This window comes from Pseudorasbora parva, chromosome 6 (assembly GCF_024679245.1).
Source record: "Pseudorasbora parva isolate DD20220531a chromosome 6, ASM2467924v1, whole genome shotgun sequence".
NCBI lineage: Eukaryota > Metazoa > Chordata > Actinopteri > Cypriniformes > Gobionidae > Pseudorasbora > Pseudorasbora parva.
In genome coordinates this window covers 17,484,150-17,511,071 of record NC_090177.1, presented here as the reverse complement: position 1 = coordinate 17,511,071, position 26,922 = coordinate 17,484,150, and the positions used below count along the sequence as shown (strand labels likewise).

General features: G+C 36.3%; 2 protein-coding genes across 5 annotated transcripts in view; both read left to right on the top strand.

Moving 5' to 3' along the window:
• The window catches only part of LOC137078534 (delta-type opioid receptor-like), a 36,737-nt gene extending 30,177 nt beyond the window's left edge, over positions 1-6,560 (top strand). For both annotated transcript variants that reach the window (XM_067445892.1, XM_067445890.1), the window contains 2 exons: positions 230-429; positions 4,002-6,560. In XM_067445892.1, coding sequence (XP_067301993.1) covers positions 230-429; positions 4,002-4,966 — 1,165 coding nt within the window. In that variant the 3' untranslated portion in view covers positions 4,967-6,560. The remainder of the gene's footprint in view (positions 1-229; positions 430-4,001) is intronic.
• Positions 6,561-8,110: 1,550 nt separating this feature from the next.
• On the top strand, positions 8,111-19,820 carry cables2a (Cdk5 and Abl enzyme substrate 2a). 3 transcript variants are annotated; one of them, XM_067445887.1, is made up of 10 exons: positions 8,111-8,671; positions 12,159-12,251; positions 14,624-14,701; positions 15,369-15,465; positions 15,647-15,815; positions 16,014-16,064; positions 16,567-16,664; positions 17,010-17,116; positions 18,849-19,053; positions 19,158-19,820. In XM_067445887.1, the coding sequence occupies exons 1-10, from the start codon at positions 8,145-8,147 to the stop codon at positions 19,296-19,298; spliced, it is 1,566 nt and encodes a 521-aa protein (XP_067301988.1). In that variant the 5' UTR covers positions 8,111-8,144; the 3' UTR covers positions 19,299-19,820. The 3 variants fall into 3 exon arrangements, with proteins under 3 accessions (XP_067301988.1, XP_067301990.1, XP_067301989.1); XM_067445889.1 differs by lacking the exon at positions 14,624-14,701; XM_067445888.1 differs by lacking the exon at positions 16,014-16,064 and having other exon boundaries at positions 8,113-8,671.
• Positions 19,821-26,922: the final 7,102 nt, after the last annotated feature.

The window sequence follows — 26,922 nt, the reverse complement described above, 5'->3', positions numbered from 1 at the left end:
AAGTCACGGAAATAATAGCAGGACTACAAGATTTACACCTTTTGGCATGGATTGTTGGCATGGATTAAACAGATTGTTCAAACATTAATATTACACACTAAAGGAAAGGTTAAATAATAATAATAAAATAAAAGAGTTGCCCTTTAAAATATTTAGTATTTTCTGATATAGGTTTTGGTGATCTGTTCAGAAATTATTATTTAGTTCTTATCCTATGTTTTTACCCCAGGTATGTCCATGCCTTATATCTGGGCGTTCAAAGCCGCTGGCGTGGGGACCACGAGCACAAACACTTCTACTGGCGTACGATGTTCGAGAACGCTGATATCAGCATGCTGAGGTTGCTGGAAACCTTCCTAAAGAGCGCACCTCAGCTCGTTCTGCAACTCAGCATTATGGTCCAGACCGGCCAGGTCTTCCCTTTGCAGGGTAAGTTGATGACACCTATGATTAAAACCGCTTCACTCCAAGTATGCTAGAAATAGTTGGTCTGGGTAGTCTTTGTTGATCAGTAGTCTTTGACAGAAAGTCTGCCCCAAAATTAGGCCAGGTTAGCTTAAAAAATTATACCACAATATAAACCATTGTGGAAACAAAAATCATTCAAATAATGGCATGGCAGTGTATAAAATTCATTTATACACTGTAAAAAAGTTGTGCCTTAATTTTAATAACAATCAACTTAAATTACATTAAACTGACTTTATACTAACTTGAAACTATTGAAAAATAGTTGAATCTTGTATAACTAATTTAATTAAAAGTTTAAAATTGTTTAAATTATTTTGATGAGTTAAAACATATGTTGTCATAAATTATTGATCATATATAATAAGAAAATAATTGAGGTGAAGAATTCACCATGACTGCGTTTATTTCATTAAAAATACAGAAAAAACTAAGTCATAGAGAAGAGACCCCTGACATGAGTGTAAAGCGCTTTGGGTGTACAGTAGTACATATGAAAACGCTATATAAATTAATTGATTAATTCATTCATTCATATTGTGAAATTGTATTACAATTTCAAATACCAGTAATTGTTTTCTATATTTAAAAATGTAATTGATTCCTGTGATGGCAAGGTTGAATTTTAAGCATCATTACTTCATTATAACATTACTGAAGACACAGTCTTCAGTGTCACATAATCTTTCAGAAAGCATTCTAATATGCTGATTTGTGCTCAAGAGACATTTTGAGAAAATGAAAGAGAAAACAGTTGAGCTGCTTAATATATTTGTGAGAGAAAAAAACTGTGATGGATTTTTTTTCAGGATTCTGTCAAACAGCTTTTTTAATCATATTTTTGTAACACTTTCTTTGAAAGATTAAATCCCTTTGATTCCACAAACTTATAAATCCACAGATTACCTCTTCTTCAAAACAAAACTGGTTAACTTATTGATGAACAAACCTACATTATGTGCCTTTACTCTCAGAATTTGCATAAAGCCAGCCAGTCAGATTGTAACTGGCGATTTAAGCCCATTTTTTAGTGCGGTACACATGAGACCGCCAGTAAACACGCTGTGGGCGGTCTGTGGGCGTTCTGTCTGAAGCGTAGACTATTACATCTGTCTTGGTATCCACCAGGTCACTGAGTATAAAGTTTGATTCAGTGCCTTCTTGCAGTGTGATTTCTGTGTTGCAGTTTCACAGCATGCGTTTGCATATCTCATTATCAATCCAGCTGCAAATTAGCTGGTAAATCACTGAGGATGTGATAATTGTGACTGAATATGGAAGACAATGTTGGGCTATACATATTTCAGGTCGTTGTGCAAGAGACTGACCATTTTATCAGATGAATCTTTAAGTAGTGTCAGTAATGGTTAAACTATCCAGCAGCCGTTAAGGCACAATTTGTTTCATTGTCCCCTGGAAGAGAACTCTCCAAATTTGCAATGAATAATCTTAAAGAGATATATAATTTAACAGGAAAATTACAGCAATCAAATGATCATTTAGAATATTACCTCATTAGATGTTCATATCATTGTCATGGCGATATTTAAAAAACATCTTTAATTGTAGTTTCATTGCTCCATTCCATCTTTGGCTCAGTAAGGAGGGAACAGGACACGATAGTTTCAAACCCACCCGACAGGTCCCTTTGATTACAGCGCTGCGAGAGCTCACCGGTGCATGGGTTCAGCTCCATGGGGACAAATTGTAGCCACTGTCAGGCATTCCCTAAGGAATTTTATCCAAATGTCAAATCACAATTTGTGACTGTTAAAGAAAGCCCAGAGCAAGTTATCTACAGGATGTCATTTTTGCTTAAAATCTGTCATTTGATGGGATCTCCTTCTTTCTGCCTTTCTGAATAAAAGTTAGAGAGGAGCGGTATTAACAAGGCAGCTCTACTCATATTACATTTATTCATACTGCTGAAGGCACCTTTTTCCTGTAGGATAAAAAATGAACCTGAGAAGAGTCAAAATGTGATTCCATAACAAAGCATAATCCAGGTCTCAGGAGATGACCAGGGCACTCATCCACCTTCCAGTCAGCGCTGTAGAGAACAGGCATCGGTGCATCAGTGTTTCCTCTTGGTCTATCCTGACCTGCACTTTTCCAGACTGATATTATGATTTAGCTGCTTAGCTGGGTCTGTCGTAATCGCTCATAATCATATTCGGCGCAATGCGAGACGGCTGGAGAACTAGCTAATGATTATGTTTTTGCTGATTAGGAGAGATTTTCCATTTTGACTGCTCCTGACTAAATGGGTGAGCTGATGAATGGCCAGACAGGAACCTGATTAAATATTCATGAGAGCTTCTAGAGAGCGTACGGCACTCAACAGAATTTTTTTTTTTTCTGTGAGGGATGGTGGGGTGTGCTGTCATTCTTTATATACAGAATCATTTTATAAATTGGTATGTATAGGTTTTGATTTTCCTGCTCAAGTATCAGCTTTGTCTCTGATGTAACTTCTAAAATTACTTAAAATTAAATGAAATAAAAAGAGAAACAAATGTTTCAACATATACATGTTTTGACATTTACATATAAAGCTATAAAATTAATCAGAATTATTTTTATTTTATTTTTTAATTTCTTTTGGCAGCCCATGTTTCAAGAGTAGGAAATCAAGCTAAATCTTTTTATAGGTTATATATCTAACATTGTAAGCTAAAAAAGATAAGCTATAAAATTATTAGAAAATAAATATTGTCCACATAAAAATATAAATAATTTATTGGCTTTACAGTGAAAATATAAAATCTTTATTTTAATATAATAATAATATTTTTATTTATTTTAATATAATTGTATTTATATTTTTATATTTATTGTTTTATTGTTTTATCGACCATGTAATTTTAACCAATAGCCTATTAGGTTTTTAAAGGGATAGTTCAACCAAAAAATAAAAATGCTGTCATCATTTACTCACCCTCAAGTTGTCCCAAACCTGTATGAGTTTCTTCCTTCGGCTGAACACAAAAGAAGATATTTTGAAGAATCAGACAGTTGATGGTATCCATTGACTTCAATGGGATTTTTTTCCTATTATGTAAGTCAATGGCTACCATCAACTGTCTGATTACCAACATTCTTCGAATCTTCTTTTTTTTATCAGAAGAAAGAAACTCTTACAGGTTTGGGACAAATTTTCATTTTTGGTTAACTGGAGCCATTGACTTCCATAGCATTTTTTTACTACTATGGAAGTCAATGGCTCCAGTTAACTGTTTGGTTACTGAAATTCTTCAAAATATTTTCCCTTGTGTTCAGCTGAAGAAAAAAATTCATACAGGTTTGAAACACCTTGAGGGTGAGTAAAGGATGACAGAATTTTCATTTTAATTATCCCTTTAAGGCATCCTTCCTAATACATTGAAACACCATCTAGCCTAATTATTCAACAGTCCAATTCTTACTTTTATTCTGGTAATGTAATTCATTTCAATGAATGTACCTTGTTAAGTGACCCATTTGTTTCCATTTTCAGTTTGTTACCCTTACTCATTGTGCTTCATTTGACCCAGGTCTGTCTGCGTCAGCCTCTCTGGTGTCTCTGGGCTGGATGATGGCGTCTTATCAGAAGGCATTACGGGACTCTCGCGATGACAAGCTTCCCATGTCGTATAAAGCAGTGGTGGTGCACATGCTGTGGCACCTGTTCACAGTGGGAGCCCGCGCCATGGCCTTCGCCCTCTTCGTTTCCATCTTTCAGCTCTACTTCGGCATTTTCATCGTGGCCCACTGGTGTGCCATGACCTTCTGGATCATCCAAGGTGAGACGGACTTCTGCATGTCCAAGTGGGAGGAAATCATCTACAACATGATGGTGGGCATTGTGTACATATTCTGCTGGTTCAGCGTCCGTGAGGGTCCCACGCGGTGCCGTCTGCTTCTCTACAGCCTCATAGTGCTGGCCGAAAACGTGGCCCTTACTGCCGTGTGGTACATAAACCGCAGTCCGCGCACTTCAGATTTTTACGCCGTTGTGGTGGTGTGTGTAGTGGCCTGTAGCTATGCTCTGGGCACATTTTTTATGTTTGTCTACTACTGCCTGTTGCACCCTGACGGCCCTGTGTCTGGAGCCTATCTTGGATGTTGTGGCGTCCAGGTGGGTGCGGTTTCAGATCCTTGTATCTCGTCACCCACCTCCGTTCCTAATCTGGACGCGGTGAGCAGCCCGCCACGGACTCTGCAGAGGACTAAAGGAGCAGAGTCAGTACAGAGAGAAGACATTGGAGATGTGTTTAAGATGCGGACACTTAAGGCGTCACGAAACGCAGCGCCTCGCCTCACCCCAAGGACAGAGGGGCCGGTAATCCGTATCGACCTTCCCAGAAAGCAGTACCCAGCTTGGGACGCCCATTTCATTGATCGCAGACTAAGAAAGACGATTTTGGTTCTGGAAGGTGCTGCTCCGGTCACACCGAGGATCCAGTATAGATGTCTAGGCACGCCTAAGGAAGTGATGGAATATGAGACGACAGTCTGAAACTTTCTTACCTTCTAAAAAGATGTAATGTATTAGTGTGCAAAAAAGCCAGTTCTCTCCAGCTTTATTTGGTCAGATCTCCACATGACCTCTTATTGACTCCTGTTGTCTGTGGAGGAACATTATGCACTAGCGTCAAAAAGAGCCACCCTGTGGTGACATTAGACATTACCACAGGTTATTGGGCTAGGAGGCTAGGCTCCGTTTAAAGCAAGTTTATGAAAAAGCAGTGAGGCCACAGTAAATGTATCATGAATAAAACAACATATCAGTGTGGTACATTAACAGCAATGGTGCTTAAACACATCCTAAATACAGTTTCAAACCATTCTGGGTGTTTTTAAATCTCTTGTGGCAGCTGCGGTAAACCACAATTACTGAATCCACTTGGTCACAGTTTGTTGGCTATTAAGTCTGTAATAGGTACAAGTACAACAAGTGAGTTGTCTCATTAAAGGCCTTAATCGACTTTCTTACGTTTGGCATTTCAGCATCTATAAGGTGCATTTTTCCCTTCTTCAGCAGCTAATGTTTGAGTCTATGGTCTATAAAAAAGATGGAAGGGTTGAGCTTCTGAAAACATCATGAGGCGTTTTATAAAGCACAGATTTGTTGCCTTCAAGAACAGGGATTATACTTTGCTTGCAACAAAGACTCCTTATGTTTTCTTTAAAAAAAGAAACTCTTCACAATTATCAAGGTCTCTTTTCTCTTTCCGCTCACTTTTCAAGTAAAATATTGTATCACTGATTTTTCTTTTTTAAATGTTCTCAAAAGATGGAAATAATGGGTCTGATGCTGAAAACATGTCTCTGAGTGCGCCTTTAAAGAGGATTGAATGAATGTTCATCTCAAGGATGAACTGGTTTATATGACTGTAATATGAACGTATGGCACAAACACATCGAAGCTAACAAAGATTTCAAATTTTAAAGTAGTTATATGACAGTTGAAGAAAATCATATAGCATATGTTTCAAAATGTTTCTCTTTTGTGGATTAATTAAAGGTTATCAGCATTATGAATATGCCATTTCATTCCATTTACATAATTTGGTGCAATAATACTCATACATGTTTTAATAGTGAACTTTGTATGCCTATGAACAAAACCATGCAGTCTCTTTATCTTATTTAAATTCAGTTCATCTTTTCTGTGGTTGTTTCTTACATTCGGTCATCAATACATAAGAGCAGTGAACCTGCTTGCATTGATTGACTATTGGGCTTTTGAATAGAGAGAAGATGAATAATCCATGGGTTTGTGCTGTTTACACTGATATCATGTTATTGCTACAGTAAGTCCATTGTAACTATTTCACATCTTGGCATATCCATTACATATGTCCATTTGTGCTATCATGTCGGTGCTAGCTGGAACACCTCAGCACAGCCTCTGTATGCTGTCCTTTATCAATGTGGATCATACTCGCTCACTCTGGTTAATGCTGGATTTTACCACAGAAACGCTAAAAGACGTCAAGCCTTACACTGCACCTGCAAGACTGTTGCTGTCAACTATAAAAAAAGGATGTTGATCTTCAGCTATGTGTTTTATTTGGAAAATAAAGCAAGCAAAATTGTGTGTTTACTGACCTGACCAAAGCATCAATTGAAAGAGTGTCGTTTGTGTTGCTTGTCATTTTAAGATACACTGTAAAAAAAATAATAATAATAATAAAAGAATTGCAGGTCTCCAATTGAACATTTTCTAGTGAATGATTACATCAAAAAATTTCAGTTGGCCAAATTGAATTTCTGTAAATTAAATTGTATCGATTCACAGAAATTCAGTTTGGCCAACTGAAAAAATGTAGATGTGATCAGTCACTAGAAAATGTTTAGTTGGAGAGGCCTGAAATGTCTTACACTGTAAAAAATCCAAAGAAATAAGTACAGCCACTTCTGGTCACAGCCAATGATTTTTATTCGATGTATACTGCCCTCATGTGGAAACTAGCTGAATAACGAGGAAGATAAACAACTTCCATTATCACCTATAGCTTTCACTTGGAAGACGTTTTAACTAGGCCTAAAACAAACTTACAAATAAGAAAATTAGGCATTTTTAAAAACAGTGATAAACACATAGCTTTTGTTCACACCAGGGACTAAATTAACATCCATACCATTATATTATGCAATTATTTTAACTTTTTTCTTTATTAAACTGTATATAGATCTACTGTCAAATTCAGAGAAATTTAATTCGTCTGAATTCAGTGTTAAAAATAAAATATAATCAAATAAAAAAAAACTCCAAAAGGTATTTGGAGCAGACTGATTAGTTAATTATCCACTAACAGTAGACCAGCAGATTCTGCAATATAAACTCAAGCCTTACTTCACATAATGTGGAATTGCAAGTGCATTGCAACTAATACTCTCATATTTGTATTCTCAAACCCTTGTCTCAACAATCTTAAACAAATGCAATTGCACTTATTACAGGGGCAATTCCCCTGGAGCGATGGCAGCAACTGCTGGTATCAAACCAAAACCTTCTGTGTATAAGTTCAGTGTTTAACCCACTAGAGTAGACCACCATCTCTATTATGCATTTGGATATGCATTTAAACCACGTAAAGTTAATTCTCTATTAAGTAGCCTAGTACTATTGCAAGGCTATGCTTATAATGAACATTTTATCAAACTGAAGAATCCAGAAATGTACTTTCCCCCCCTCCTTTTCTGTATCCTGTTTTGTTATATGAGCTGTTGCAGATGTCTACTACATATTTACATAACAGAATAGAATATAATTAAATACCTAGTAATAAAATAAAGGGTGAATACAGTGGGGCACTTTCTGATAATTAGCTGAGGGACAACATTTTTGAGGTCAACTTTTTTCTTTTTATGTTTCATTTTAGAAATAAACATTTAATAATTACATAGAATATACAAATGTATACAATTATTAAACTTAAATTTCACTCTCATTAAAATATATAATGTATCAAGGCAACAGATGTATTTTCAGAATCTTAGTGTCCTGCTGTACATTAAATCCCAATTATTGTACAAATTTATGAACTAAGAACTCTCGACCAATCCGCTGTGACAAAGTGTCATTTATATGCAAGTGTCAGGAATTTGAACCAATAAGGTGTCAGAGGGCGCGGCCAAACCCTCAGCCGCTCTATAGCTCTGTCTGCTTTTAGCTTACTCACAGTAGAATGGCGGCCGCTGCCTGCGGTCCTCGCGTCTGTCCGAGGACTAATTCAGCCAAACCACACAAAGAGCACCTGCGAAAAAGCCGTGATTCCCGTCGCAGACAAGCGGCACTATTGTTTCTCACCAATATATCTTTAGACGGACGACCGGTTTACAATCTAAGCAATGGAATTGTTGGCCCCAGGGAAGCCGAGAGCCGGTGCGTAGATGTCGGTGCGTCGGCGGTGACGGGTCCCCCTCTGTCGACATCCAACAGCTACGGAACCTTCACCCAAGTGTCATCCTCCATCAGCGGAGGAGCTGCGACCCCTATACCGAGGACTAACACGTACCCTGCTCCCCTGAGCCCTCCTCCAGCATTTAATCAAGGGAGCAGCGACGTTTTCACGGAGGATGGACGAGCAGATCCTTTGTCAGTCCAAGCACCCCCTCTTTCACCGACCTCTGGACCGCTGAATCCGGTTTTAGGATCAAGTAAACTACCCAGTCAACTCCCGTTCTCTAATCCTGTGCCTGATCCCCGTCAAAGGTGAGTTTTGTTGAAAACAATGACACGCGTTATTGACATTTTTTCCCCTCTGGCTGGGTTTATAGGCATAAATTACACCATAACAACTGTGAAGGAAATGTGTGATGTAACCTTTTCTACAGGTGTTATCTGTCCTAATCAATTCTGAATGTGTATAAGTTATATATAAACGCTTTTGATTTCATGACATAAGGATGGACAGTCATAACTGCATTTGGCCTGTGTTTACATTCGAGAATGGCTTTTGAAGCAGTATTATAAACAGTGCATATTACAGTACAAGAAAAAATCTAAACAAAACTCATCTATAGCCTATTGGGAATTACTGACTTCCGCCTTATTGTTCAACTTTCATTTTCATCTTTGATGTCTTGTTGTCTAGAAAGAGTTTGACAGGAAATATTTCTGCGACATTCTTTAGGCCTGTTAAATGAAGGCAATCGAAATATTGGTCCTAACGTTAAGCTACATGAAATGAGAATACTTAGCATTTTCTAAAATTATTGATATAAACCTAAATGAGAATTTATTACAACAAAATCAACAATTTCTGACAATCTGAATTACATCTGATTACATTTTGACCATCAATATCAAAATGATTATGATCTGCATTTCGACATAACAAAATAAATTATTGGTTAATTTCGAGTCGGACATGAGGAACTTGATAGTTCAGAAAGTGTCAAATTAAAGGCACAATATGTAAGATTTTTCGGATTAAAATATCCAAAAACCACTAGAACAATCTTGTTGACTTGTGTACTTACATTATCCCAAATAGGGCTGGGCGATATGACGAAATATATCGTCTGGACGATAGAAAATGTCTATCGTTTTATATAAGGCTCTATCGCTTACGCCACGATATGGCAGAATTTTATGGCAGAATTTTACGTCAAGATGCACCTCACGCCACGGCATGCCCATGCAATACATAAACGCGCTCCCTCTGTCTCTCTCTCGCTCTCTCACTCACACACACACACGCGCTGCAGCCTCCCTTCCACTCACGTCACTTTTTTAAAATCCCCCACAGCGCGAAACACGAGTCCCGCAAACGCGCCGCAGAGGAGCTTGTTTGTAATCAGAGGACAAATGGCTCCTTAGTTTCGAAATGGTTTGGGTACAAGGTGATCGCGTTGAAAATAAAGGCGTTTGTCCAGCCTTAGAAGCTCATTTGAATCATTGCCGCGGCTCATTTAAGAAAATGACAGCTCCGAAGAGACGCCGCTTTAGTTTGAGGTAACGTTACTGCTAACAATAATAAAGAAAGACGATCAACACCTTATGTGTTACCACTGAAATGAAGATGTAATATATTTCCAAATGTAAGCCCATCTTAAGCGGAATGACGCTTCATACTGTCGTCTGCTCTGGCTCTAACCTCGAGTGTTTAATTTTTGCAAACCTCAGCGCGCAAACCCAAACGCTGTGACCTCTCGTCAAATGTTTTTATTGGTTTATTAAGTACAAACAGGCGAGTTATGAAAAATTGAGTGCGAGGGATATGTTCAATCACACAAAAAGATTTTGGAATGAGACGGCCAACTGTAGTAGCGTTTAGTCCACTGTCTATAATAGCCTAATTTAGAGATCACTTTTTTATTTATTTTAACCGACAACTTTGATCGGTTAACGTTGATACGGTCAGCCATCGGTCAAACGTTCATCGGTAAACATCCCTAGGCAGGTATTAACTTTACTAACAGTCTTGCTTTTAAAAAAGGTTCTAAATAAAATAAAAATGTAGTCCATACTACCTTTATTTGTTTTGTATATCATTTCAAACTGCATTTCCACATTGCAATTTTGTATAGACTATTCATAAACTGAATTAATAGAAAGGTTGCTATATCGTTATGTATATCGTTATCGGGATATCAAATGAGCTATATCGGGATATGAAATTTTGGCCATATCGCCCAGCCCTAATCCCAAATGTTTCCAAGAATGTTTAAATCCAGAAAAAGAAGATATTTTAACCAGGAAACGGTCGTGCGTCACCTATCAATTACATCATACCCGTTACCCTCGATTTCCATGGAAACACCAAAGACTTTAATATATTATGTTTTATAAGACAAGGGTACAACTGTGTGGATACGTTCATTGACAGAAAAATAATCATTGTTATATAGTTCAACACAGTTAGTCTTATTGGTTTAATCTTATTTTCTTGATTTATCGCAAGTGCAATGCAATGTTTTACCATGTGTGTCTAATATCTTAGACACTTTATATCTTATTTAATTTACTTTAGTGTGCAACAAGTGTCTCATAGTAGTCACAAAGCGAACAAACAGAGTAGCATTATAACATCACTTACAACACACTTAAATGCATTTAATATGATAAACAGCGCTGCGTTACCCCACATACACACGACTGGAAAAATCGGAAGCAGTCGCGTACGGCATAATAAAAGCTCCACGAAATCAAGGCATCATCACTCTACTCCTTTGTTTTGAATCAAAGCAATTTGACCTCTAGCAGGGGAAAAAAAATACTTATTGTGGCTTTAATTAAATTACTGCTCTGAGACTGATTAACAGATGATGAGTGTTTTTAACTCACTAAAGCGAATCAACTCAAATGAGTAGTTTTATCTGTAGTCAGCCTATTCTGCATTTCAGATATTTGACTCCCTAAAAATAACTGACTTATTAAACCAATTTGTATGGAAATCAGACTATTTGAGTTGCAATGTATATTTTTATTAACAATAAAAAACGATTTATACATTTGTTCTGTAATCTGACTACTCAGCTCACCCCATATTGTTTTGTGATTCACCTAAAAGAATCGGCTCATAAGAGTCATTCATTCATAATCTTACTTGCAAAATGAAAAGACCTAAATAAAGATGTTTCTGTGATAAAGTGTGTTGTCTGATTGAACAAAGTTATTAATTAATCATTAAGATGAACAAATGTGTCACGGTAATATTCTGTCTAATAAATTTGAGAGTTGAGTCTGTGAGTTGCCTTTCCGTTTGACTAAAAGTAAAGTCCTCTGTAACTGTGCTAAGAGACCGTGATTAGGGAAGACCCATAGGACAGATGGAAGGTTTGTATGGTGATAAGATTTCACTGCTGTCAGTGTTGATAACTGAGAAGAGCAGTTTTAATAAGGAGACTGCTGAGTCAGTTGAAGTATAGCATAAAGGCCATCAACCAGTCACAACAAGCTTTATCTGCTTGGGGGATGTTGCTCATGTGAACCAAGCCTCATGATCTCACTGCAGTGCCATCATATCCTGTTTGTCTTTGGTGCTTGCCTGTTCTCTCTCCTGTTCTGTTCCCCTCACCCTTTCATCTCTTTATGTAAGTTCTGCTGATGCTGGACCTTGAAGCCTTAATTTATAGTCAAGGGCCAAAATATTAAGCCTGTACTTTAATTGAATCAATCACAATTTGTCTTTAAGCTTATACAAATTAAAGTTGCATACTTGTTATCTCTACATTTTGTTACATTCTTGTTGCAGGACACGTAACCTTTCTGGGTCTCCAGGCCCAAAGGTTTCCAAGAAAGTTCACTTCATCAAGAATATGAGACCGTATGATACTCGAGGGAGTAGGTGAGTTGGCGGGTTTGACATGGTTTATGAAATAATTTCCCCTTAAGGACTATTTGTTTTGTTTTGTTTTTGTTTTTGTGTTTGTTTTATTTATTTATTTACCTTTTCATAATATTGTATACTGTACAACATGTCCCTGGATCAACATCTTTGTTGATGCTGGAACAATATTCCAATCAGATTTGAGGGACAAGTTCACAGTTTATGTCAAGTTTAGTTTTATAAGCAGCTTCTACATCAGTGTTTTTCACTTATTTCACTCTGATTTTAGGGAGAACTTATGGTTAGGGGTAGGTATATTGTTAAGGCCATTTTTGGACAGAACTTTTGTTCCAAGATCAACAAAATATGTTGATCCAGGAACATGTCTTATTTAGCTAAATCAAGGTGACCATCAGTCTTGACCAGGAGTCTTGAATTAGTTTGAAGCTAAGCAGACTTTGGTGGATGCAGAGACATGGCTCAAATAAAACAAAAAAAATTGCTTTTGGAGCCTTGCCAATAATAACATGCATAGTAATGCATTTACGTAATACATAATTTACATAATAATGCTTGCATTGCAAAGCTAATTTGACTATTATGTAATCATTGTTGTCATATTACTTATACATTACACATTAATTTAACTTAATACTTATTAATGAAGAAGGGACAATGAAAGCATTTAGCTGAACTTTATCTTAAATTTATTTGCTATTAAGTTAACTTTATTTTCTATAATTATACTTTCTATAATTTTGCTGAACTTCAGCTTCTTAAAGGGATAGGTCAACCAAAAATAAAAATTATCCCATGATTTACTCACCCTCTCAAGCCATCCTATGTTTATAGGACATGCTTCTGTCAGACGAATACAATCTGAGTAATATTAAAAAATGTCCTGGCTAATCCAAGCATTATAATGGCTGTGAATGACAAAATTTGAAGCCCAGAAAAGTGCATCCATCCATTTTAAAAGTAATCCACATGGCTCCAAGGGGTTAAATCCTTCTGAAGTTAATTAATGTATTACTTTTCATTTTGGGGGGAACTATCCTTTTAATTTGGTTTAATGCAGTTTTTATTTTTCAGTAAAGAAAAAGAATATACATTTTTATTTTTTAAAAATTATAATAACTATTTCAAACAATAATTAGTACTGGTCCTTTATCATCACTTTCTTATCAACAATTAGGATGGAGCTTCCATGACTCAAGACATATAGGGTGGATATATAAAAATGGATGTTGGTAAAGTAGATGCTGGACTGTTTCTTAAGTTGTGTGTTATATAACAGTGTGCTCTCATGCTAAGTGAAACAGGGCAGCTTCAGACAGACTCTGTGATTCCCTCGATAACGTAATAACTGGCATAAGTACTCACTGGGATAACTCACTTAGGTTCTTAGACAGAAGAAATAGGGGATAGATGCAGGCAACAACCAGGCTTAATTAAATCAATGGAACCTTATAGATCACTGGCATCTTCTGAAAGTAGAACTAGCTACACCTTGACAAGAGCCATTAAAATGTAATGAAACTGTTACGTATGATAAATGCTTCCAAAAGTGCTCTTCCTCCCTGATTCCTTTTCTTTCTCCTTCTAATTTACTTGCCTCCTTGGGTAAACTGTGTACATTTTTACTTTCGTATATCCTGCATCAGTAAAGTATTTGTTTATTTCATTTTTTCTTATTTTATTTTATTGCACCATAACATAACATGGCTTATATACAACCGTATCTGGTTGTTTAATTTTACGCAGGTTAAGGAAAGAGAAAACAGAAGCAAGAAAAAACATGGTACAAAAACAAAACGCATAGTACAGAGGTTCAACAGCCTATCAAAAAGAAGAACAGAAGTGTTATTTTCTGGCATTATCTTGTATCACACAGAACACATTTTTAGAACACACATTAAGCCCCCTGGCTTAATGTGGCATTACATTATCAACCATGAAATCACGCCTTCACTCACGTGCACATTCACCCCCACCCAGCCTCATGACATCAGCAGTAATGTTATATGGGCCCTTCGACCTCATTGAGCACAACCCGTGTCACAAGCTGCTGACCTGTTAATTGTAACCTGATTGTAATGCCGTTCAGCCTCATGGGAAATGTGACAGGGTTTGTTGTAATCAGATTTGGTGCTGACCAATCATCTGTGCTTTTAATTGGTAATTTATGGATCTGTGGTTGATGAATGGATTGACTTTTTTGACTCATTTTGTCACCAATGTCATTTCCAGTGCCATAAGATCTCCCATTTGCTTTGTTGCATTTTGTTGTGACCCATATGCACTTGTTGTGTGTAAACATGGCTGGTGTACTGTGATGGTTTAGGTGACTGATGTCTGTTCTGTGTGCACTTGCCATCTGTGTCCTGCAGGGTTGTGCTGATCTGTGCCAAGAGATCCCTGTGTGCTGCTTTCTCTGTATTGCCCTATGGAGAGAGTTATCACATCAGGTACAGATTCACCACAGTCAGCCAAAGCACTCATTTCATATCATGCAAATCATGAGGGATGGACAAATCAACTGTTTTTTATTTTATTTCTTTCCCCATTTAAGTGAAGCTGGACTTTGAAATATGATATTTCAAAGACTAAATTATTAATTTGTAATGGAAGAAAATGTGTTGAGGGATTTTCACAAAGCTGGAGGATGAGTGTGTAAATTTGTGCTGATTTTTTTTCTCATTTATTCTACCGTTCAAACAACTGGGGTCAGTGTTAATTTTTTAAATTTTTTTATTTTTTTAATGAATTTACCGTAATCCGAGGTGCATCAGATTTTGCTTTTTTGTCAATCCGGATTTCACAGTGATTTGTCCACCTGTCATACATTGGCCAATCACATCATTCATAGTAATGTTTTTCTTTTTTTCCCCTGTGCCTTTACTTCTTTTTCTTCTTTACTTTAATATAATGAAATTAATAACTTGTAAATGAAGAGTGGTTTATTTGCAAACAGACCAGCCTATACATAGTCTAGTGCAGCCTGATCTGATACTGGTGTATTAGATCCACTGGTGTCTTTTACATTCTTTATCTCAACCTGAATGAAAGAGATTGTTTCAGTGCAGAGAAAAGTTATTAAATTCTGACTATTAATAATTGATCTACCCTCTGCAGTGACTCTAAACTAGAAGCTCAGAGACAGAGACACTCTTCTGGGGGTGGCGTTGAAATGGTCCCTGGATTAGAGGGAGTGGAGGTGGACTTTGGAAAGGTAAAATGGGATATATTACTCTAGTCTACGAAGATTGAGCAAAAGGCATGATTATGCATCTTCGAAATCTTCTTGGTTGTGTATTGCTATCTGTTTTTAAAGCATGATTGTTCAAGGTGCAATATTGGGTCACCAGGTGTTTGTGTTTACACTGATAGCCCTGAAATTTTGTGCTTTGCAGACAGTATCATATGCCCGATTTCTGCTCCCAACTAATGCCTTGGTCAGGCAGAAGAGCAGTGGCCCACCTGACATCAGTACAGCTCAGACTCTAATGTCTCGAAACCGTATCAACGGGCAGAAGAACTTCACCCCTTCCCGAATCAACAGCACAGTTATACAAGATAATGGTGTGTTACATGTGCAAATACATTGTGCTCATTAAAGCATTTGTATGTTTATTTAACGGGGACTTTTATCCAATGTGCATACATTTAAAGTATTTACACTACCGTTCGGAAAGAGTTTTTGTTTTTCGAAAGTGTCTTATGCTCCCCAAAAATGTCTTAATGAACTTCAAGCTAACTGAATAGACTAATCTCCTTCAGGTATTCCATCCTCTTCAGAAGTCATCAATAGTCCAACTGCTACAATGACTGGTACTGTGTTTTTATTAGGGCTGGACAATTTTCACAATTCGATTTCTATTCATAAGCTTTCGATTCTGATATAAATTCAACTCTTTTCAAATCCATTTTCATGAGAAAATGGACCTGTGAGTCTGAATGTGTGGGTGTGGCAACCCTTTTTTTTTTTGTTATTATGTCAAATTTTCCAAACAAAGCCGAACACTGTAACGGTTTGGCTTTACACTCGGAAGCGCCGTGTCTTCTATTGTATTGTATCCAGACAGTGAGGCTGCATAACAGAATTGTTACACCTCCCTACTGTTCAAACCACGTTATTGCAGGCCTTTAAAATAGGTTGTATGTATAAGATCAAAAAACTATTAGATGGCAACAAAATCGAAGTCAATAATGTTGGCTTAACGTTTCAGCCCAATTATTAGTGTTGAAACAATGTGAAATGTGTTTACATTTTGACCAGTTTGATGCAACCTTGCTGAATAAAAGTATTTATTTCTATTAAAAAACTTTTTAGGTGTGGATGAGCTGTCAGACTATGACCCCAACTTGCTCAGTGACCCCCAGTGGCCTTGTGGGAAGCACAAACGAGTGTTAATTTTTGCATCTTATGTGGTAAGATCCTTATCCTGAACCAACATTCGATTCAATAATCTCTAATAGCATGAGACTGAAAAGGGTTTGAAAGGACATCTGCATTGTACTACAGCATGATAGTGATTCATAATCCTTGAACCCAGCTTATTACTCTATCAGATCACATCAGCATGTCATATGATAACCCTAAGGGCTCAGTATGGTCTAACCATAGCTCAAGGTATGAAGCTTGATATCTTGTGTATCAGCTGACTAGGCTTTAGCTGTAAAAGTTGAATGCTCACAGCCATGATTGTGTTTTAGAAGCCATAAAAAGCCATACAGTCTTTTGACACCTATAATAAGTCACCTTGTCCCCTCCAGACAACGGTTATTGAGTATGTGAAACCGTCTGACTTGAAGAAAGACATGAATGAGACGTTCAAGGAGAAGTTTCCTCACATAAAGCTGACGCTCAGCAAAATCAGAAGGTAAAGTCACTTTTATGTCATAACTGTTGCTTTTATGCCATGTCTGTCAGCATTATTAGATATTATTTATTTAGATATTTAATTTCTCGTATTTAAGATCTGCTTTACCATCATCTAACTCATAAGTTCACCTTTAAAAACACATCTTGCCAATCTCAAAGTGAATATCCATTTTGCATACTGTACATTATAATATTGTAATGGAAAAATTTACTTCAAGGGTTTTATTTTATTTTTATACTTTATAAGATAGAACTGCATTTTAAAGGTGTCATGAACTGGCTTTTTTATTTACTGTTGTTTAAGGTCAACTAATGACATTCGTGTGGTTTTTACATTCAAAAACATCATAACTAATATAGGTCCTTATCAAAAAATAAGCATATTGTGAAAAAAATCATTATTTTCCATAATGTAATGATAAAAATTAAACTTTCATATATTTTAGATTCATTGCACACCAACTGAAATATTTCAGGTCTTTTATTGTTTTAATACTGATGATTTTGGCATAAAGTTCCTGTCTCAAAACATTAGCATATCATGAAAAGGTTCTCTAAAAGAGCTATTAACCTAATCATCTGAATCAACTAATTAACTCTAAACACCTGCAAAAGATTCCTGAGGCTTTTAAAAACTCCCAGCCTGGTTCATTTCTCAAAACCGCAATCATCATTTTTTTATTCATTAATGTGCTTTTTCAAAAAGACGTTTTTCATAATAATATGCTGCATTTACGAATGATGCCTATTTGACTGTTTTTGGCAGTGCGTTTTTTTATCTTGATCAATTCCTACCACCATATTAATTTCCAATCAATTTCCCCTTGCCACTTACCTGACCCAGACAGAAAAAAGTAATCAATCTGAAAGGATTATTCAATCAGCGCCAAGCACCGCCCCGCCCACTGACTGTTGATTGGCATTTGTGAAATGTCCTCTATTATTATGAAAAAAATATTTGGGAAAATCATGCTTTGGAAAGGCATCTTTTGTCAAATAGGCATCATTTGTCAAATCATTCGTAAATGCAGCATAATTATTATGAAAACAGCTTTTTGAAAAAGCACATTTTATAATGAAAAAATAGATTTTTAAACATAGGCTAATAGTTTGTGTGGAAGAATTAATTGTGAAATATATTAAACAAAAAATGTTGTTTTCATGTAATTTTATAAACTAAATAGATACATTTATTTATTTTAATTAATATTTAATTTAATGAATGAATTAATAAATAAATTGTTGAATTAATTATTTAATTATTTCAGATTCAACTGGAACATTTAATTTTCATTTCTTGAATTCATTATTTATTTAATTATTTCATTTTGAGTAATTTGGTCCTCCATAGCCCAGCTGTCTATAAAAGCTTTTCTTTGACTAACAAGGAAGTTTTCAGCTCTGAAACGTACAGGATATTCTTATATTACCATGGCCTTTTATATATCAAAAGCTCAGTTGATTTCTCAATTCATCACCCCTTTAATATTGACCATCTTTTGGTTATTGGCTACAGCATGAAAATAACTGTTAGCTTGTTGCATTAGCCAAAAATGTAATATGAATGCATCCTAGTTTAATAGATTTTTTTAAAAGAAATGGCACCCGTTAAGCCATTTCTTGGGGTCTTTTAGCACACTGAATTATCATAACATTATATACAGTTACATTTTAGCTGTGTTATGGGCAATTTGTAAATTGCTTCTAATGAAGTTTAATTTGCACCACAGTTTGAAAAGGGAGATGCGTTCAGTGAGCGAGGAGTGTGGTCTACAGCCGGTTACCATAGCGATGGCCTATGTTTACTTTGAGAAGCTGGTTCTGCAAGGGAGGTTGAACAAGAACAACCGAAAGCTGGTGTCTGCCGCCTGCGTTTTACTAGCTGCCAAGATTAGCAGCGACCTCAAGAAACAAGAGGTCAAGCAGCTGATTGATGTAAGTGTCTTACTGATTTGTATTTCACTATCTTTTATTATGGTTTATGTTGTAGCTTTCTCTTTTGCCCTACCCATTTTTTGTGTCTTCTTGACTCTGAATAGAGGTTGGAGGAGCGTTTCCGAATAAATCGCAAAGAATTGACTTCCCTGGAGTTCACGGTTCTGGTTGCCTTGGAGATGGCACTCTACCTCCCAGACAGCAAGGTCATGCCTCACTATCGCAGGCTGGTACAGCAGGGCTGAACTAGAGGGAGCCCTTAAAGGGATAATCCACCCCTAAATAAAAAATTCTGGACTTCATTTACTCACCCTGATGTCATTCCAAACCTGTATGACAGGTTCTGCAGAACACAAAATGTTGGTAGCTAAACCAATTTGGTTGCCATTGACTTCTATTGTATGGACAAAATACACTGAAACTTTCGCAAAATACTTTCTTATGTGGCACATGCTATAAAAGAAAGTTGCAGAGGTTTGGATCAACATGAGAGTGTGAGAATGAGGACAGGATTTTCATTTTGGAGTGGTCTAGTCTTTCAACAGCAGTCTGTAGACCAGAGAGATTGCATTCTTTTTTATGGAAGTTATGGAAGGTTTTTTTGTATTATTTATTGATTATTTGAATTTGAATGATTTAATTTTCTCCCAGCTATGTCCAGTGGTTTTGACACTCCCATCTTTCCTTGTTCACTTTATGAATTGATTTTATAAATCATACAGAAGTAGAGAAAGAGTTACTTGAAGTACTGATTTACATCTCCATTTTTCTTTTGTCATTTGTCTTTTTTTATAGTGCTCTGCAATCGATTAATCACATCCCAAATAAAAGTTTGTTTTTGCATAATATATATGTGTGTGTGCTGTGTATAATTATTATGTATATATAAATACACACACAAGCATGTATATATGTAATAATTTTTTTATATTTATTTAAAAAATATATTTATATTTGTATACAAGATAAATTATATAAATATATACATGCAAATATCTCTTAAATATATACATGAAGAAGTGTGTTTTTATATATACACAATAATTATACAGCGTACACGCATATATTATGTAAACAAACTTTTATTTTTGGATGCGATTAATCGCCATTAATCAATTGCCCAGCACTATTTTTTTTATAACACACATGCTTATCAGTTGTCATTTGTTAAAGCTTTTTCTTAATGCATTACTTTATTTATGTAATATTTTATTTTTGAATGACATTAATTTTATTAGAATTCATAATTTATGAATACTGAATATTTTATGATGCTTTACACTTTTTTTTTTTTTTACTTTTTCATTTTGATGCGTTATGGGGGGGGTGTGGCATTCCGATGCGTATCCAGCCTGGCACTCTATGTTAGAGATGACATTTAACAGGCACATTAATTGTGCTTTTCGCTCTCTTTTTTTAATTATTATTATTATTTTTTTTTTTTAATTATTATTATTATTGTCATCAAACATTTAACAATTACTAGACTGTGGTTTAACAGTGATACAATGTTCTTTAAAGGGATGCTTCACCCAAATATAAAACTTCTGTCATTTACTCACCCTCAAGTTGTTCCAAAGATGAATGAACCTTTATTCATTTCTTCTTCTGCTGAACACAAACAATATTTTGAAGAATATGGGTGACTAAACAGTTGATGGACCCCATTAACTTACAAAAAAAAGAGAATGAATTCCTATACATTTGGTTCAAATTGAGGGCGAGTCAATTATTTATTTATTTTTATTTTGGGGTGAACTATCTCTAGAAACGTTGATTGTAAAAAGTCTTTTTGAATATGTGAGTGCCATTTTACACAGAAACGGAACCATTTGCCAGTTGTTTTTTCCAATGTCTTGACAGAACTCTTATGATTTTGTCCGTTTTAATGTGCAGCTGTGACAATTTTTGGCGTTCTGTGTCCTAATCATTTTATGTGCAATGTTGAGTGTTATGTTTCAAACGGTACAGTAGGTGTTACAAATAACTCCACGCCTGTATATTCACCTGTAGTGTATTTGGTCACAGCAAACGGCGACAGAGTGAGTCTGTTTCGTATTGTGCAGTGTTGAATACAACTAACCTTTCTGAATCTTCTTGGTTAGTGTTCATACAATATCGTCTTATCTTTTATCTCTAATGTAATTGAATCGCTTGGAAATGTTTATACACCATAAAGGAGCGGCCCATGTTTACTTTCAGAACCTGGACAGTATCACAGTGTGCAGCATAGCCAGATATATGCAACTTTGTTTTTACATCCGATTTCTGTTGATTTATCAGAAGCACATATCCACCATCTAGTGGTGGCCTTTTTAACGTGATGGCTCCGTATGGGGCGTTTGCTCCTTTCCCTCAGGAATCCAGACTGGTTAAAATTCACATTGCTAAGACAAATGATCAACTGTGAGAGGGTAATTGAATCGGAGAGACAATACGTCACTATTAGACTTCACTGAACGTTGAAGAATGAAGTGCCTTTGCCATTACATTTGTCAGTACGGTTCTGACAACCTTTTCATCATATCCTGCGTCTTTAATCTATTTAATACCGAGTCATCTCACACCTTGACACGTTATGAATGTGACTGGAAAACCGTGTGACGTGTTGATTGAAATCTCACTGTGTGAATACATTCACTCCTGTGATACTGTCGTAGTTTTTTTGAGGAGGTAGAACAGTACAAACACTGTGAGGGGAATCCTGTGACATTCTGCATGAGAATACTGTATTTTGTGAGTAAATGTTTGAAATTTCTTCCAGAAGATTTATTTTTCAAAATGGTCTATTTTAGCAGTTTGTCATAGAATGATGTGTGGCTGGTTTGCACTGCCAGATTAAACACCAGCAGGAGTAACACTGAACCAAGAACCATTGGGGTTTGGTGTTTATTGGGTGGTGTGAGACGGCCACTAGTCTGGACTGAACTGTTCACAGGGTCCTATCTGTGTTGTGATGTGTAAATGCTGCGTTTTGTCGTTTTTTTCTATTTGCATTTATAAAGATGTTTTTTAATTGTTTTACTTGTCTGTGAAGTTTGTTCTCACTGTTTATACATGCCAAGTCTCTCTACTTGGAAAATTATTTTTACAACAGATAGAGATCACTGAGAGAACACTTGACTAAAAGAGAAATGTGAAATGTCTGTTGTTCAGACTTGCAGGTAATCTCACAATGCCCACATGAACAAATACTAAAAACTCATACTATAGTGTTTTTGAACCATACAGAAACTACAGTAAATTGTAGTATTTACTACACTTTATTTTACTGTAGTGTATTTACTATAGTATAGTTAAAAAATAGTATTTACCAGAGTAATTTTACTATAATATACTATAGTATTTTTTTAATGTGGGTGTGCCATTAGTTAAGCAAAAAGTAGCTATGTGAGACTACTCAAACAAACATTAATGTTAAAAGCGCCACAATGTACGGAAGCTTATTGCATTCACTTGAGAAAAAATCTACTCTGTTTTTCTGAATTAATGACTTAATTATCTTAGAATTATGAGAGAATTTTTCATGAATAATTTTTTTTTGCTCTGTTTTTCTGAATTAATGACTTAATTTTTTCTTGAAAAAAAATATTTTGTTCTGTTTTTCTGAATTAATGACTTAATTATCTCAGAATTATGAGATCGTTTTTCATGAATACATTTTTTTTGCTCTGTTTTTCTGAATTAATGACTTAATTTTTTCTTGAAAAAAAAAATTTGTTCTGTTTTTCTGAATTAATGAGATCCCTCAAAATCCAGCCAAGAGCTCTATTTTAGCTGGATTGCATGGAAGTAAACATGTCCCGCCTTTCAAATTTGTGCAGACAGCCGATCTCATGAAAATTCGTATAAATAAGTGTGCAATCTTGAGGAATGTATACGCTAAAATGAGTTTTGGTGTGCATATGGTACACAGTTTTTCACGTGCTTATACGCACTTTATGGCATATTATACGTACGAACTCCCCATCCCACCATCCCCAACCTACTCAAGAGCATGTCATATGCATGCACGCGAAAGACTGTGTAGCACGTGCATTATCTCAGTAAACATTCCACACAATATACATTCCAGACGATATACATTAGGCACGATTTCACACTCGTACTATTGATGATGATGCATCTGAAATGCATTCAGGCTGGCTACGTGGTGACACAAGAGACAATCAGGCAATTGTTGAAAATACTGGATCCCCATGGAGTGCAATAGCAATGTCAAGCAGATCAGAATGTTCATTTCTGCTGTCTTGAGGTGTCTGCACAAAGTTGATGCACTAAAAACAATACAATTTTTATTACTTAAAGACAATGTCTCAAACCCAAAGTAAAATAAATCCGGATTAAATTTGAAAGGCGGGACATGTATGTTTACTTCCATGCAATCCAGCTAAAATAGAGCTCTTGGTTGGATTTTGAGGGATCTCATTAATTCAGAAAAACAGAGCAAAAAAATGTATTCATGAAAAATTATCTCATAATTCTGAGATAATTAAGTCATTAATTCAGAAAAACAGAGTAGATTTTTTTTTCTCAAGTGATTGCAATAAGCTTCCGTAACAATGCACATTTAAGTTAGCCTAGAAAAATCTAGACGCACCCTAGCGGCAGCAAATTTAATTTGCCCGCAAGTGTGGTCTAGCAACTCTCAATTCCTATCTGAGCTGTATTCCTCAGAATCTGGACGGCCCAATCACATCGTGTAGGTAGGCTATAGAGTCGGCGGGCGGGGCCATAATGACGACTGCCGAGTTCGTTTGCGTGCTTCTAGTAACACCTAGTAAACACAGAAACTGGCGAACGGCGGCGGTCTTTCGAATCAGTTCTGCCCGCGCCTCCGGAAGACTTGGAGTTAAGCTTTCCTCTGAGAAAAGAACAAAGAGCGGCACTGAAGTCATTCTTAAAAAGGGAAGATGTGTTCGGAGTTTTGCCGACCGGATACGGCGAATGTTTAATCAGTCAGCGAGAGCTCCCCTTCACCGTCGTTGCTCCGGTTGGTGTACCGCTATCCTATCGCGTGCAGAGGGAGTTTGAAAGACAACCGTTTATCCCGCCCCTCAGATTGAGCCCTGTCTATGGTGAGTTTTCAGACCAAACATCTTGATGTGGGTCTGGCTTGTCAGGCTACATTTAAGTCAAAATGAAGTGTAAAATTCACTGTTTTGTGAACAATTTGTCCATATAAGTTTGATTTAACATTCTGATGATGCTTAAAGTGATAGTTCACCCAAAAATGGAAGAAGATCCCCCCCCAACAGGACATTCAAGATGCAGGTGTGTTTGTTTCTGTAAAACACAATTAAAGATTTTAACTTTCATGGAATTACACCCCATTGACATGAATTTTATGACTGGCACAGTGCAACGATTGGTGCAATCTTCAATTGTATTCTACTTAAGAAACAGACACCTACAGCTTGTATTCCCTGGGGGTCAGCAGATAAACATAACATCTTCATTTTTGGGTGAACTATACCTTTAACTCAATTATAACTGAAACATGAGGTGAAATCTGTGAAACCTCAGTTCTCTCCATTTAGATCACTTGAATCCCGTCTCTCTGCATTAGACTCCAAGCTCACATTCATTTTTAAGTTCACCGGACACATTTCACAATACAATCGACAACAAATGCATAGAACCAAGTACTCACACTACTTTTTTCTTTTTCAGTAGTTTGTTACACTATAATATGCCACAAAATACAAGAAAATATATGTTGCTACTTCTGTTTCATTGCAACTAAGATAGGATAAAGTTTGCAAAAAAAATGACATGTTGCCTTTAACATGAAATTTAGCTATAGACAACATGAAGCTCTAGGCTAAACTGTTCTTTTTAGAAGTTTGTGTTTAATTACACAATGTACATCCAACCAAAAACAACTAATACAATAGAGTACATCTAGTTTTTTACCCTTGTAAGGCCATTTCGTATAGGATGTCTGGGAGAGAGGAATGTACGGGTTCTTGAAAGGATAAATAAGTGTGTTTAGAAAGGATTTCAGCTGGAATGCACCAGATCAGTTTGTATACATTTTAAAGATAACTTATTGGCCACCTCTATAGCTTCTGTTAGTAATCCAAACAGACTCAACAAAAAGTGCTGAAGAATCTTAGATTCATTACCAAAATAAATGTACAAAAGCATATGCTAACAACCTTGTTCTTGAAATTAAACATAACATTTCTGAAATAAAAATAAGTAAAAACAAAAAAAGTCTGATAAAATCAGTGACGTTTTCCTCCAAGTGGTTAGTCCATTCATGTGCACAACATACAGGCAAACATGTCAGCAGTGTAGATGCACTTCAGCATGACCAAAAATTATGCTAGTGTAGCAATATGTAAAAAAAAAAAAAAAAAAAAAAAAAAAAAAAAAAGGTGACTCATTGCTGAAAACTTGATGTAAATTATTTAATTCATCACCCCAAAACATTGCACCCTGAACAGCATGAGTTCAGTTGCCTAATTAACTTATTTTGTTTTCCCCCATGAAATAAATTGCTTTATGGAATATTGCAGTATTTATTAGAAAAGAGTTATCAATGCACATTTATTTATTAATAAATCACTAGTCAAAGTAACTTACCCTTCCTTTACGGCAGGACAACCGGTCACTCAAATGAGATCACAGCAATAGCAAAACAACTACAATCCATTTTACAAAGGAAAAAAAAAGCCTAATTTTTCTCGTTCAAGAAGCAGATTTAGTCAGATACATCACAACAAGAAAGAAGAGACTGATCGCAACTTCAAGTTCATGCAGACTTTAACAAAAACTTAATTTCCTGTATATAGATTTTTTTTTTTTTTAAACTAACAAAAACAGAATAGTTTACTATGCAGTAGTCAAAACTGCGGCTAGGTAAAAGAACATTTTGTGGAGTCCTTCCAGGGTTTATTTTAAAGAGGGATTCTCCGAATGAGAGGTATGACAAGAAGCTTCAGCAGCGCTTCTGCATTACCTGAAACGGTGCCATGACCTCAGTGTCAAAACACTTACAAGATCCTCTGAAAAAAAGAAAGTAGACAATGTCAGTAATTAATCTAATCTCCTGCTAACCGCAATTGTATAGTAGGCCATCATGTCACCTCCTTGTCCTTCTGTAGGCACGGCTCTGCGGGTCATTGAGTTGGACGGGCTGATAATTCCAGCAGCGAAAGCAGGGCCTATATATAGTTATGACATGCAACTTTAGATGGCACAAGTTGATAGGTCCTTTATATGCAGCCTGAAAGCAATCATAGCATTACTAGGCTGATTGGCCTCTGCTGATACTGCCACCAATGAGAATACTTGGTGAGCATTTTAAAATCAGAATTTGCTGTAGATGCGTCCTAATTCAGACAGCAGTCCTCTGGAATGAAACCTCTTAAGATAAGCGAACAGTCTTTAATTATCCTAAATAATTAAACACACATGAAGTGGAATAATTAAGCTTAATGTAAGAGAATATGCACCCATCCATCACACTTTATTATCACACATGCACCCATCCATTTCACAGGTTTCAGTCAATCTCATGTCAATCTTGAGTACCTATAGAGTAGTATTGCATCCTTCATATCTCTGAAACGTCTTTAATTTTATTATATTTATAAATTAGTATAGGCTGTACCGAGTCTTTCCGGAAAAAAACGAGCGCCTGGAGGCGTATCGTGTGGGCTGAGCTAAAGAATGACGAGCGCGCAAAGCGGCGACGTCCTCAAGCGGAGAAGAAAACACTACCAAGTTTCAACTAATACAGATATGATCCAGAATCAAATTCAGCGGCTGAAATAAATTGAACAGGAGAAACAGCAACAGCAGGACGTCCGTCTCTGTGGTATGTACTGTATTTAGTGGCCTGTCAACATTTGTGTGTCT

Bases quoted from the DNA above. Each gene is read 5' to 3' on its own strand.
- cables2a (XM_067445887.1), top strand. From the start codon at position 8,145: ATGGCGGCCGCTGCCTGCGGTCCTCGCGTCTGTCCGAGGACTAATTCA. The intron at 12,252-14,623 runs GTGAGTTGGCGG...TGTGTCCTGCAG, and splicing joins TATGATACTCGAGGGAGTAG to GGTTGTGCTGATCTGTGCCA. The intron at 19,054-19,157 runs GTAAGTGTCTTA...GACTCTGAATAG, and splicing joins AGGTCAAGCAGCTGATTGAT to AGGTTGGAGGAGCGTTTCCG.